Here is a 15,513-nt window from a genome sequence, read left to right as displayed (position 1 = left end):
ATGTCAGTTCATTGCCTATTCTAGTCCTCCTATAAAAATGCACATGAAGCACTTTTACTACCTTCTTTGCAATTATAGTAAATAATCAAGTTCACCACCCATAATTTGTATCTGGCATTATAAACTTTATGTAAATATCAAGTACCAGAAAAAAATCAACTAATTTGAAATCCACTCTAATCATAAACCAGGGAGATAGTTAATTAGCATGGATCCAAGTTATAGAATTGTTTAAATAAGTAAGCAAACTATATGCTCTGCATAAAATTATTGATGGAGGCAGAATATAAATTACAATACTATTAATTTTGAATACTTTCCTTAAAATCTAAAAATGTGTCTATACAAATTAATTTTATGCAAGAGTTACCCTACAGATAGTTCTTGACTTACAACCATTCATTTAGTGACCATCTGAAGTTACAACATCAGTGAAAAAAAGTGACTTATGACCATTTTCTTCAGTTACGATGTTGCAGAATCCCCGTGATCACATGTAACTTTGGTAGACAGAGTCATTCCACAATTCATGAAAGTAGTAGGATATTCCAGATCAACCATTCAAATTCTTCTGGTTCAATTTGAACCCCATTTCATTTGGGATACACACAAACTGAAATATACATATTGAGAAAAAAAAATGGCTTAAGTGATTTACATTAATAAATTTGTATAAGAAAGAAAATAATATTTTAAGCATAACATAAATATACTAGAGCAATATGAATTACATATTAACCTTATTTGATTTCTGTTTTAATTTTAAAAACAACTCTCATTTAAAATTCTTTCAGAAAGAAGGGTATTAAAGTATTTTGTCTGTGAATGAGATTTTCTTACTCCTGCCAACAACAAAATAAAGTGAACTTCGATTAGTTGGATACCAATGACCAATACAAAACTTGAAATATTTGCTCACTTTGGGAATTGCCTTTTTTTTAAAATAAAAGCAGCTAGAATAAGTCCATTCCTATGCAACTGCAGCAGAACAGCCAATCACATTCATTCTTCAAACATGTGTAGAATTAGTAAATGGAGGCGTGTCTATATTACTCTTATTATCTTTCACTTCATTCAAAGGCGAATTGTGACCAATCTGACACTCAAACACTTGCTTATAGGCCTTCCTAAAATTCTCAGAAAGGAATGCATATATAATAGGATTCACTGAAGAATTACTGTAAGCCAGGCAATGTGCTGTTATTCTGAAGAAAAATGAAGCTTGAGTTAGGGGGAAGTCTCCAAATTCAGCCCAGAGGTGGACAACGTGATGTGGCAGCCAGGATACCCCAAAAACCACTACGACCACAAGGACAGTTTGAGCTGTCTGAGAGAGAGAAAAACAATAAATAATGTGAAAACGCTGTCACAGGATTAAGTTATACAAATAATTACTAATGCACCATTAGTAATTATTAGAAAGCAATGAAATTATTAGAAAGCAATGAAAACAGAAAGGATATGTGTTAAGCAAATCTCCAGTGGCTTGAGAGGTTTTTATGACAGGAATTTATCCCTTCAAATCCACAGATAACAATCCTAAAAACACTTAAGTTGAAGTAAGAGCCATTCAATTCTGAATGATATCCTTAGGAGTGCTTTGTAAATTATCCATTGGCATGCTGAAATTTCTGTATTAACCTTGTCAAAATTTTTAAAACTCAAAGCCCCATGTAGACTCCTAGATCTTAACTAACCATGAAGAGATTTCAAACCGAGATATGATAGTCACTGGTCCAGAAACCTTTAAGTCAAATGCCTATGCAGATAACCAATAGTCAATTTTCTATAGATTATCTGAATTGACTGTTGGTTTCATTATAAAATTGAATAAAAACTTAATTTATCTTTATCTAAAAGGGCCTGATTATCATTCATTTAACTAAGGAGGTTTTTTTTAATCAATGAACTTGTGTTGACTCATCTGCTGATTATATTGAACCATAATTCTTTCTGTCCATAAACCCAGGTAAAACAAAAGATATATTACTTACATTTAATTTATAGGTATCTTTCCTTTGTCCTTTTTAAAGATCCAAAGGTGTACATGACAGTTTAAAAAATGAGAAATGAGCCCTTTGAAAGTAGTAATGGCATATAATAGCTAAGAATCTCTTGCAACATCTTGTTACAGCCATTATAGTCGTTATACTGTTATTGATAGGCAACTAGAGAGATTCTACACTACTGTTATTGTTTATTTATTGTAATTTTATACATTTTCCTTAAAAAGCAAAATATGTAAAGAGTAATCTTGCCAAACATGAAATACATTTTAAAACCATTTATGTTTACACATCAAAGCCAGGCTATGAATTCTTTTTTTAATCCCCCCCCCCAAAAAAAATCTTGTAAGGACTCCAACATTGTAGATATTATCCAAGATTTCAGCCATTTGTATTATTCTAGTTTTAATTTAATTACATGACATTAAAACTATCTTGTTGGGACTCTATTCCTGAAATGAGGTTAAAGCCATATGTTAAAAACAACATATGGAGAAATTATTAGACTTTTCTTATGAAAGTTAGTGTTGATGAGGTATTAGAATGGAGTGATCTCCCCAAAACTGGACAGAACTTTTGAGAAAAATACTGAAATTACTCAAAGTAAATTACCAAGTTGTTTTTAATTTGATGGACTATTTAGTGTTGGCTAATATAGGGAGGCAAAATGGCTAACATAGTGACAAAGTGGCTAATACAGGGAGACAAAAATGGCATTTCAAGACAGTATACTTATTTTTTATGAATTCTAGTATACCCTCAGAAAACTATGTAAAGCTTAATATCTGTTACCTGTTGTCTCATTCCTACTCTAATTTTAACTGGCAACTCCAATATAAACTATCATTTTTCCACCTTTTTTTCTTTGCTTTATCATAGTATGACAAAAGGAACTCAAACACATTCAAATTACTTCATGACATACTAATTAGTTTAATAAAAATATTGCTCTATATAGTTTGTTTTATAAGAAAAGCTTTCTACCTTCTTCTTGGATGCTTCTGACTTCTTTGATATGTTCCTCAGCTTCTTATGCAGATGATTGAGGACCTGAAAAATATAAGTACCTTTCATATAATTAGTTTATTTGTACTTTTTGGCATTTTTTTAAAAATAGGTATTAATTGATTTTCACAGCAAAAATACCTGAACTATATTCTATAACATGCTAAATATATTAATTGTTCTCAAATGTAGACAAATAACATGTTTGAAGCACACGGTTTGCAAAAATCTATTGAAACAATGGAACTCTTGTTTATGCAATTTCTGTATAAAACATAATTAATCAAATCAGTAAATAAATCATGTTTTAATTTGATTCACACCATGTAATGGCAACACCTTAACATGTGACTGTTATTCACCTGTTGCTATGTTCACATTGATTAAAAGCATATGTGCACATACCTGTCCTCTGTAAATATCAGTTTGATCCTAAACCATCTTAAGAAAATCCTATTCAGATTGGCATCAGTTTATAAATATTCATCTCATACTTCAGGCTACCATTTTATCCCATTGGACAATTTCCCTGTTGCTATGCCCACCTACTTTATCTAAAAACCTACCCTTTTTTATTTCTATGGGTGGATCTTCTTGGAAATCAGTATTTTTATGTCTGCAGGCACATACACATACTTATACATACAGTACACACACATATAAATGATTGATATAGGTATAGATATCACAAAAAGTGAAATTAAATTTATATATGCAAAATTATCAAAATCCACATAGATGCAAGCATAATTTTCTTTTTTAAAAAAACCTTCCTTAACAATAGCAATAGCACTTAGACTTATATACTTCACAATGCTCTATAGCCCTCTCTAAGCAGTTTACAAAGTCATGGATGGAAGGCTGAGTCAACCTTGAGCTGGTGAGAATCAAACTGCTGAACTACAGGCAGCCAGCAGTCAGCAGAAGTAGCCTGCGGTACTTCATTCTAACTACTACGCCACCATGGCTCATGTTTACCTCTACATCTGCTTCAAAGGGCTGTTTTATTTCTATTATACTAGTAGAATAGAATAGTCAGTAAAACTCTTTTTTATATAATGCCAGCAAATTTTGTTAATTCAAAATCCAACAGGAAAATGATTTTTTAAATTATTGTTTTTGTCTTTCTTCTTTTGCTAAGTGCAATTACATTGTTTTACTGATTTTCTAATTATCTGAGATAGAACAGTCTCACTCAGCTTCCAGATAAGCCTATAGAGTCCTTGGGTTTTTGAGAAGATGAAGATTCCTTCAGGTAACTAGAAATTGTTGATTTGGTGGAACTTCATTTATTAAGAAAAAAAAAAGGAAGAGAGAAGAAGCTCAGAAATTATTATTAGTACAGTTGCTACCACAGTCAGTTAGATGTTTAGATCCATGCTAGCTGGGGAATTCTGGGAACTGAAGTCCACAAGTCATAAAGTTGCCAAGTTTGGAGACCTCTGGTTTAGACTGTATTTGAGATTTTTATCCACCTATCGATCACTTCCTAAGAACCTGCGATAGTGGTTTTGTTTGGTGGTTTTGAAGAAATTGTCATGGGATGTAAGCTGTTCCAAGTAAAACCACCTTTTGCAATTGACTGATGATGATTCTCCGCAGGGCAGCCATTGAACTACCGTACTTGGCTAGACTGAGGCAAACTGTAAACACTCTGGAAATGCAGCGCTCATATTTTTATTTGAGGATAATGCATAGTACAAATGTTTCACAGCAACTTTGTGATGGTTAGTTAACACAAACCAGACTCATCTGCCACTTTAATAATTTTAAAACTGAAAAAGATTTGTTTATACAAACAGTTTAAGGCTAGCCGAATCTTTTAGTTTTAGTTTTTAAACATTTTAGTTCAGTGTAAAAGTTAAGCATTATATGTCCGTTCAGATCCCTTACCTTGCCTATAAAATAAAATCAGAGGGATATATTTCCTTCTTTTTTTAAAATCTTCAGCTCCAAACCTATATCTCACATCTATTAGCTTAACATATCAGAAATATGTGTCAGTTGGCTATAGTGACATAGAAGTAAGGAAAAGGTCATTTATTGTGGTTATTGGTGGTGAAGGAAAGGTGAATTTACTATGCAAAAATAGTCTACATTATTTTTATTCACTTGAAATAGAAGCAAATCCTTGTATTAAGAACAGATGCAGGTTTCTTGCTAGCATGACTACTGCTAGAAATAAATACTGTTATAATTATTATACCTGTGTACAAGAGCATAGAACTGTAATTTGAAGAATAGATGCACTGAATCCTATAGAATTTATATTCAAGTACCCTGTTTCCCCCAAAATAAGACATCCTCTATAATAAGCCAATTGGGTTTTCAGTGCATGGCGATAAGGCCAAGCGCTTATTTCAGGGTTCAAAAAAATATAAGACAGGGTCTTATTTTCAGGGAAATACTGTAGACTTATGTAAGATTGCGCTGTTAGAAAATCAGAAAAAAATGATTTTTTTTTCAGTTGACAAAAGAGGACTTTATCATGGATACACAAAAGAATGGATAATACAGAAAATTAAGAAATCATACACAGGTGTAATTCTCAAATATTTAGTAGAATCATCACATTAATTTTCCATATTTTCCATACTTTACCATAACCATTACTTTTTTAATGTACAGATTTTCATATTGTAGAAAAAAACCTTCTTATAGATCTTTTTTCTATAACTGTATGATAGATGCCTGTATATGTATCAGTGGTGGGTTGCTACCAGTTCTCCCCAATTCTTGCGAACTGGTAGTGGAAATTTTGAGTAGTTCGGAGAACTGGTAAATACCACTTCTGCCTGGCCCTGCCCTGAATCTATTTGATGCCTCCCGAGAAGGAAAAAATCAGTGAGCTGATCGGCGAGAAGGAAAAAATCAGGGCTCACTTGACAAAGAAGAGATAAAAAACAAAACAAGACACCTTAGCTTTAAATTGAGAAGCCAAGAAGCCTCCCAGCTGATCGGCTAGAACCGATCCACTCCTTGTAAACCGCTCGGTGGTGGTAGATTGGCAATTGAGGCCAAGCTGCCTGAAAATGGTTTCCGATGCTCTTGGTGGTGGCAGAGCGGCAAAAAACTGTTTAAACTCTTGCCGCGGCTCTTCAAAGGGCCGCCCGACAGCTGATCAGCAGTAAAAGGCAGTGTGATGGTAAACCAGTGCGTTCCAAAAACAAATGGGTAGACCGGTATGTTCCAAAAACAAATGGGTAGATGGGTACGGCTCTGCAAGCAGTTAAAAGCCTGGTAGGCAGTCCCTTTGCTAAATCTTAAAGAATTGTTTGTCACATGACCATCAAACCACGCCCACAAAATAAGCCACACCCACAGAACCGGTAGTAAAAAAATTTAGAACCCACCCTGATATGTATACTACTTATATAGACTTTTATCCTTTCCTGACAGCAAAGTTAACATGTTCCTTTGTTGAGCTTGTTTTTTAAAAAAATAATATGCAGAGATAACTTAGATATGTCTCATTATAGGACATCGCAAATCAATATAACAAAATATTTCAATATTTGCTTCTTTCCTACTCTTTGAATTTAGGAAAACTTTAGGACTATTTTCATACACAGTAATGGATCAAAATAGATTTCATTAAAAGACAGTCTTCTCTTAGAAGGAACTTATCTTTAATAGAGAAAATTATTCCACTTATAAAAATGCTGCTTGAGATACAATGCAGTGCTCTTTAATGTAGTAAAATTTTATTACTGGAGCGTTCAGTATGAAAAATATATAGAGAAGGCGAAAAAATTGTTGGAATTTTTGTCAGGAAGGAAAATATTTTTCTTGGTAATAGGTTAAAAAAAGAATATAGTGCTTCAGGCCATTAATAATATTTTACAATTAATTATTTTAAATTACTGATTTTAAAATCTGTAAATTCAGCAAGGTTTTTTTTAATAAAAGGATCATTATTCAGAATTATTCTTGTTATGATTTATACATTGTGCAATTACTTACCACTTCATTACTTCCATAGGCTACATTATACTGAGCATAATAGCTTCTGTTCATGGATTGAGTATATTGAGATCGCAGCCCACTCTAACAGTTTTCAGCACGAAATATGGTACAATACCATAACATTTCCAAGGAAAACAGCCTAAATTTCCCTACATATAGCAAACTATATCTTGTGTTCATATACAAAGCTCTTTGGATCCAGTTCTCAGTTTGATTATTGAGTTCATCCTCCTCTACCATTTCAGCATTCAGATTAATTTTTTTTTCTGGAACTTTTAAATTGTTTGTTGAGGTTATGAAACAATGAATGAATAGGGGATAATTGTATAATGCTGTTTTCAGAATCAAGAAAATACACATAAAACCTTTTTATCTCTGTCAGATAAAGTCAGACTTTTGTAACTCATCTGTCCTTCACTGCTATATAAAAATAGATTTTTTACTGTTAACAGCCACCTAAAGTAATTTATCACTGCTTGCTCAGTAAGATAAGAAAAAAAGATTGTTTCAGATAATGAAGAGAATTGGTGATTGAAGCAAATTCAGTTATTTTCCAGTTGAGAAAAATTCACCTCAGTGTAAAAAGGCTTTCAGATTTAGGGCTGATTCCTAAATTGCCACTTTTGCCATCTACCTAGAAACAGGTCTCTTTGCAAAGTTACTAAAATGCTACAATATTAGGACACCTTACAACACTAGGAGACCTACTAGAAAGAAGCGCTTACGTAAAAATGTCCTGATAACTCCAACTGAATTTGGAGAAAGGATGGTAAAGCAAATTAAAAAGAAAATGGCATAAAGAAACGGGAAAAGAACACTACTTCTATTTTCTCCATGTTCCCAGTGATGTTATTAGATAAGAGATAGTATCACTTGCTTTGAAAGAGGCATTAATGTGCCTTTCTTGAAGACATCAAGCCTGGAACCAGAAACAGAGAGCCAATTTGGTGTAGTGGTTAAGGTGCTGGCTTAGAAACTAGGAGATTGTGAGTTCTAGTCTCGTCTTATGCCCCAGAAGCTGACTGGGCCTTTAGGCCAGTCACTATCTCTCAGCTCAACCTACCTCACAGAGTTGTTGTTGTTATTGTAGGAAAAAGAGAAGACCAAAGGAGGATAATATATGTTCACTGCATTGATTTACTTATAAAATAATAAAGGCAGGATAAGCATCTAGTAAATAAAATAAACTATAAATTAGATGCTAAAACTATTTTAGGCCAAAACAGTGGAGTGCGTGGTGTTCACCATCTCAAGTCATTTCTTGAACTCCTGAGGGAAAGACACAACATAAATCTAGCAAATAAATAAAATTGGCTGCTTGTTCATTTCAAAATTTGTATAGAAAATTACCTGCACCTAATTAAACAGAGTATCTTCTGATGAACTATAATTAAGTAACAATGCATGGACCTGCCTTTAACTGTCCTGGTCCACAGCATTCACAGATATGCAGATAAAGTCTTGTATCTTTATTAAAAAGTTTTACAAATAGAATTCTAATGGTAAAAAGGGTTGAACAAACATAGTCCCTTATGCCCAAAATACCAAGTCCATAAAAACTCAACCAATTTAAATTAAAAACAATAGGGTCAAACAAATATGGTTTGAAGGCCTAGGATCACTATCTGAAAAGGCAGGTTAAGGAGATAAAGTGAGATATTGGTAAGATAAACGGAAAATTGTCCCCAACAGTTCTTCTTATATAGAGTGGCAAGACCCTAATTTCTTCCTTCAGAGGGGCAGGAGTCTCTCTGGCCAATAAGCTTCCTGAATGCCTTTGTTCAGCCATCCTCTCTATATTATATTTATTACTGTGATTGAAAGGAATTTAAAATCATGAGGTGGTCTCAGATATATCACATCTCATTTTGAGTCAGTGGATTCTATGTAGGCCGAGAGATTGATAATTCCACTAAAATATAACTAAGTATTAGTAGAAAGTGGTGTTTTACTTCCTTCAAAGTTTAATAAGCTGCACAGGGCCTAATTGGAAGATGGTAGTCACATATAGTAAGCCTACCATAATTCCTTCCAGTCATACCACTTCCAATAGAAGATAATATATATGCCTCAATGTTGAACTGTTGAGTTCTTGGTGCTCTCCGAGTTTTGTTGCTTGAATCAGAATCAGAATAAAGATGGAAGGGACCTTGGAGGTCTTCTAGTCCAGCCCTCTGCTCAAGCAGGAGATCCTATATCATTTCAGACAATTGTGCAGCCTCTTCTTAAAAATCTCCGGTGAGGAAGCACTCACAACTTCTGAAGGCAAGCTGTTTCACTGGTTAATTGTCCTCACTGTTAGAAAGTTTGTCCTTAATTCCTCCATTGTTTCTTGTCCTGCCCTTTTCTGGTTTGAAAATAAATTGACCCCCTCCTATTTATGGCAGCCTCTCAAATACTGGAATACTGCTATTTGCTTGCATACGTTTCATTACCCAGCTAGGTAACATCATCAATACTAGTGAATGTGGGGATTTTCTCTCCATTTATAGACAGTACCTTGTTCTGCCAGTGTTGGCAGTGATAATTAGAGATTAGAGTATTGTTTTCTGATAATTTGCCTGGTATTAATTCTTGCTTATCTGGGTATTGGATGCAGGAGTATTCTAGTATTTTTGTTATGTTCTTAGCTTTTTTATTTTATCTTTTGAATGGTATATTCAAAAACAGGTGTATTACTATTATCCTTCTAATCTTTCCTATTACCCGCTCCTACTACTATGATTATCATTTTGTTGGTTGTATCTTATGAATTATTATTGTATCGTATGATTTATGATTTATCACTTTGTTGCTTGTATGTACACTGAGAGCTTATGCACCGAAGACAAATTCCTCATGTGTCCGATCACACTTGGCCAAATTCTGTTCTGTTCTGTTCCATTCCATTCCATTTTATTTAAATATTGTTTATCTTTATCTCAGGCCAGTAAACCACATTTTCTATGATTATAACTACCCTGTTTTCCCCAAAATAAGACATCCCCTGATAATAAGCCCAGTTGGGCTTTTGAGCGCATGGCAATAAGGCTAAGCGCTTATTTCAGGGTTCAAAAAAATATAAGACAGGGTCTTATTTTCAGGGAAACACGGCAATTTCTGTGAGATTAATTTCAATGCCTATAAATTATATATCCTTGGAGTCACTGAAGCAGTCGGTGAGAGGTTAAATGGACTCCAGGGGATGGTACAGGACAGGAAGGTCTGGAGGAACATTGTCCATCGGGTCGCAATGGGTCGGACACGACTTTGTGACTAACAACAACAACAAAGGTATATATGAAAATATTTTACCCAATATTTATCTATTTATCCAAGATAAGCATATATTATAATCCCAGTTTAAAAGTAGTGGTTAAATCAGGTTTTGGGAAGGCAGTGAATAACCCATTCCCCTCATAATGTAATTTCTTTGGGTCAACTTAATTCTGCAGAAATTGGATTTAAAACTTTTGTAGAACGGACAAATTAGTTTAATTTAGCTCTGGCCTACATAATCAGCTAAAGCACCTTCTTATTTTACTTGGTTTACACACAAATGTTATTCTACCTCCATGGTAGAGAAAATTATGGATGAATTTTTTCTACTTCTTAAACCATTCTTTCTGGGAAACTGAAGAAATTAATATTAGCTATTTATTTTATAACAAGCTTATCAGGACAAGTAGAAAATCAATACACAACATGAAATCAGTTTCCTCTGACTTCAAAATGAGGTTAATACAATTAAAAGTTTATTTCATATATACTGGACACTTCAGAGCTTATTTAATAGGGAGGTGGTAATCACCCTGCTGTTAGAAATGTTATCCTGAAATTGGAACAGTGACCTATGCGATTTGGTCATTTCCTACTATTGTTGCATTGAGGGCTGAGATTAGTTGGATTATTGGTTTCTGATCCTAGATCAACTGCTTTGCATTAAGACTGCACATCTTCTTAGCTATAACCACAGTACATGCAATTTATCAACATAATCGACAATTGCAAACTTTCAGGCCGAGGACTGGATAAAACAATTATTATAGAAATCTGAAAATATAGCTTTGTACCTGATTGGCAGTATAGGTGTTGATATGTATTGTTTGTTAAGATTTGAATTTCTTTTTTCTTTTTTTTTTTTTACAAAGGGAGAAACTAATGACTTTCAAACAATGAGAATTTTTGCTGACTGAAATTCTGTTTGTTACAATTTCCAGGTCATCACCTTTCTCCTTTCTTTGTTTTCCTCACTAGCTAAGCTTATTCATTTTATGGCTTGTTAATCGTTTAATGTTGCATTTCTACTCTTATTAGTTTTCATGATAAATTTACTATGCAAACTAATAAAATTTAAATACATAACTGTATTTAAATTTTATTAGTTTGCATAGTAAATTTATGTCCCATATCCTGCCTCTTCACTTTTTGATACCTTACTGGCAGTTCAAGTGCATTGATGAAGACATCAGCTCCAACAGAAGATGATGACATTTAGTCTCTCTTCTAAGGACACTGCCTGTGATGGATTGGAAGAAAACACTTAGACGTGGCAACCAACCAAAATCATAGGACATCGTCTTTAGAAGTAATGAGGGAATTAAGGGAAAGTGGAGAAATTCTGCTACTCTAGTTCCATTTCCCACCAGTATCTACTTTATGCTTTTCCTAATGGTAAAGGTTAAAAACCATCCCATTATTTAACTCTAAAAAGTTAAGACCTAAATATACAAAGTAATTTTTATGAGATATTTCACAGGTTGAATGGAATAGAACAAATAATTACTAAGTATATAATTTCTTTTGCTTCTGGGGAAATAACAAAAATAAAACATTCTTTTACACACATTTATATCTGGTTCTTATATCTTCCTAGATTTTAAAAAATCTAGGATGTTATTTTAATGAACTTTAAAAAAATAGTAACAATTCCAGATGTTAAGATGGAGAAAACAGAAGTCAGCACGGATATTATTTCCCACCCCCACCCCCTTCAATTACTTCACAAACAGCTACATCAAATCATGAACACTGAAGAAAAACTTTTGTAGCCAAACAATATGTGCATAATTGTACAGTTGCATAATTGGAAAGGTGGAATTTGAAGATATCTTGTGCCAGCAAGTAAAAAGAGAATAGGCAAAACAAGCAGTATTGCTGGAGCATTCCATTCCATGATATTGCAAATGGTATTAATATTATCTAAAAATAGATAGCTGTTTTGTTGATCTTTTACAAGACTTCTCATTTTTTGAGAATAATAGAAGATCTTAATAGAAGATCTTAAAGGGAAATATCTGACATTCAAATCATTTTCTCCTATTATGAATGATATCCCTAGCATTGATACATATAGTAAGTTGGAAATGGTGGCCAAAGACTGTCAAGAGGTTGTACTGGTTACAAATCGAGTCAACAAGTATAAGTTTGTCCTTTGCTAATCAGATAATCCTCTTTTAATTCTAACATGTAAAGATATCCAATACTAAAGAATATATGTAGTTCCAGGATGGAACCATTGAGTTCTTGGTGTTCTCAAAGTTTGGTTATTTTCCAGCCAAGCTTAGAGAATACCAAGAACCCAATACGTAAAGGTACATGCATGGAATTTTCACTCAGATGTTACACACTAGGTACCAACAGTTTCACCTCACTGACCATTACTTAAATACAGATATGTCTCCAGAAGCAGGATACAGAACAGGATTTTGTTCCATTCAAGCATTCCCCATACATGTATCTTGAAGAGATCTAGGCAACATACCAGCATGGTACCATTAGCCAAACTTTCTACTATCCACACATAAGGCAGGCAGCTATATGAGGAAAGCTTTGCAGACTTCTACACTAAATGCTAACAGCATAGACTTCCTGCTATATAAATAAGACTGTAGATAGGTCAGCAGAAGTGACCCATTGCTTAATTCTCCATTAAAAAGATGTGCATGGGCATAGTCTCTTCCCTCTCCTCCCCAAAAAAGATTGTTCTGGTATTTCTGGTGTTTAAAATGGAATATTTCTCCTATTTTATTTTATTTTTTCAGCTTTCCAGCTATTTTTTTTCAGTTTAATGCAGATGGTAAATCAGAACAGGTGCATGGTATTTAATTTTTTTGTTTTGTTTTGTTTTATAGGAAAACTTGGACTAACAGAGATTCCCAATTGAAACTTCTTACTATTATTCTGAAATTAACAGATTTTTCATTACACGAAAGAAACTTTGTTCCGAGATAAATTATCTTCGAGATAAGTTATCTTCTCTGTATCCTTCCAAGTTTAGTCTATGTGCTGCTGAAGCCAGCGCTTCAAAGATAAATGATCAATATTACGAGCTGTGATGGTTTCAAGTGGGTATAATTTATTTGCATGGCAGCAACAAGTACTAACTTTAAAGAAAGAACTGTGTGAATATTCAAGGGAACCAGATTCAAAATTCAGAGAAAGTGAATCGGAATATAAGGATTCAGTCCCTTGAGTTCTCAGGATTTCTGTTGATTCTCTCTCTTTCAGCCAGATATACAAATGAGTCATCAGCGGACTGTCTCCTATCCTAAAGACTAAAATCAATAGCAGATTTTTAACCGAAAGTCATGATGCAGCATTAGGATCAGATAGATCTGCTGGCTTTCTTGGTGTCACAATTCATACTTTACCAAACATAACAGAAAATTTCCCTTGATAGTAATAGTTTATTCAAAGCTCAGTCAACATTTCATTCATTTAGCCACTGATGGCAATTCTGGGATATATTTCAAGAACCCTTCATTTTTGTCAGCTCTTAATAGGTGATTCAGAAAAACAGAGGTTCACGAGCAATTAAAGGAGGCAATCAAACAAACCAAAAAAGCAAACAACCCTGATTAACCAAATACAGGCAGAGGAGAACTATGCAAAACTTGCTCTGGGCTCTGCTTCTTCCTTTGATGGGCAGCTAGGATACTACGAAGTTGAATAACCTCCCTGATATATAGATTAACATTTAATTATTAAGTGCTATATTGATTTATTTTTCAAACCTAATTCTAGCAAATCCATTAGTTTTAATTTTTAAGGGAGAACCTGACATAAATTCATGTATCATTTGAGGGATCAGAGTGCTACAAAACCTAAAATTTCCTGCTCCAAAATATTCCTCCAAAATACTTCATCTATAACTTCCTTAAGCATCTATACATCTGAAGTGTTATGTGCTCAACAGAATATCCCCAAATGTAATTTTAACCCTAGTCATTGTTGTTCAATATATAATAATCCTGCATAAGATTATGTGCTGGAATTGAACAGCACTAGAAAGTGCAGTTCAAACATTGAACAGCATCTTGAACAATCCTCCCTCAACTATTCACTCAAGTGTTTTGTTATTTGCTTTAGTGTTATAGTTACAACACATGACAGAAATAGCAAGAAGCACCATTAGAGGTAAGATACAAGTTGCATATTTCCATGTTATCACTGTGTATAGACACTGGATAAACTACTGTGTATTTTTGCTGCACCAAGTTTCCAGGATCCTGGGGGAGGCGGTCTCATGCATTTATCGGGCAGAACCTCGGTCCTTATCAACCTCACTTACCTTGGCATAGCAAAAGGAGATGAGCAGCAGAGGTAGCAAATAGCCAAAGATGAAGGTACACAAGACATACACTTTCTTGTGCTGGAGATTGGGCCAGACTTCCCAGCAAAAGGTCTGGTTGAGGAATTTTTCATGGACAATGTGCTGGTGGTGAGCCACAGGGGAAGCCATGGCAATAGAGAGAAGCCAGATGACCCCTACCCCCAACAGCGCGTTACGGGACACCCGCACGGATGAGGAGCGCCGGGAATGCACAATGGCCACATAGCGGTCCACCGACATAGCCGACAGGGTAAATATGCTGACCAACATGGAGACGGTGAAGAAGTAGTGGATGAACTTGCAGATGAAGGTACCCAGAGACCAGTTGGGCAACATGTACACGGTAGACTGGAAAGGGATGCAGAAGAGCAAGTAAGCCAAGTCAGCGATGCTCAAGTTGAGCACAAAAATGTTGGTGGTGCTGCGGGGTTTGCCCGGCTTGCTCCTGGCCAGCACCGTGATGACCAATGAATTGCCCATCACGCCCAGGGTGAAAATGAGGCCGAAGGCAATCAAGGTGATGAAATTCTCGACGCCGATTTCAGAGAGGAAGCTGGCTTGCTCTTTCTCTGTGGACTGATGGAGGGGGGACCTGGAGGCATTGAAGTCCAGCCAGGGCGAGCCCCAGGTCTGATTCCGGTCGCTGGGAACGGCAGGGGCTTCCGCTGCCATGCTCTGCTGCGCCGTCTTGGGGCAGGGGAGCAAACTCTGAAGGCGACCGGTCCCGCGTGGCTCTCCCACCGAAATCCTCTCGGAAGGATGCCCTGGCGAAGCTCTCCGCTCTCCCTTGCTAACTCCGCGTGGAGACTCCAGAGGCTGAGCCCTCTTTCCTCTTCTCGCCCCCGCCCCTGCCTTGCTCCCCACGCCTACTAAGTAGCAGCTCCGAGGAGGGGAAGGGGAGACACGAGCCGGCGCTGCTTCTGGCTTTTCAAAGAAAGCTCC

The 15,513-nt window shown here is 35.3% G+C and overlaps 1 protein-coding gene across 1 annotated transcript; it reads right to left on the bottom strand.

Annotated features, from left to right (window-relative positions):
- Positions 1-1,009: 1,009 nt before the first annotated feature.
- Positions 1,010-15,243, bottom strand: GALR1 (galanin receptor 1). Its single transcript, XM_070942435.1, has 3 exons — positions 14,530-15,243; positions 2,991-3,056; positions 1,010-1,327 (listed from the first exon to the last, which is right to left on the bottom strand). Exons 1-3 carry the CDS (start codon positions 15,241-15,243, stop codon positions 1,010-1,012), a joined length of 1,098 nt encoding a protein of 365 aa, XP_070798536.1.
- Positions 15,244-15,513: the final 270 nt, after the last annotated feature.

This window comes from Pituophis catenifer, unplaced genomic scaffold, assembly GCF_029215685.1.
Source record: "Pituophis catenifer annectens isolate HBS135680 unplaced genomic scaffold, rPitCat1.0.hap2 SCAF_3, whole genome shotgun sequence".
Taxonomy (NCBI): Eukaryota; Metazoa; Chordata; class Lepidosauria; order Squamata; family Colubridae; genus Pituophis; species Pituophis catenifer.
Note: the sequence above shows the minus strand (reverse complement) of the source record. Positions and strands in the feature narration are given on the sequence as shown.

Bases quoted from the DNA above. Each gene is read 5' to 3' on its own strand.
- GALR1 (XM_070942435.1), bottom strand. From the start codon at position 15,243: ATGGCAGCGGAAGCCCCTGCCGTTCCCAGCGACCGGAATCAGACCTGG. The intron at 3,057-14,529 runs GTAAGTGAGGTT...TATATTTTTCAG, and splicing joins TCTCCTTTTGCTATGCCAAG to GTCCTCAATCATCTGCATAA. The intron at 1,328-2,990 runs GTAGAAAGCTTT...TCTCTCTCTCAG, and splicing joins CAGAAGCATCCAAGAAGAAG to ACAGCTCAAACTGTCCTTGT.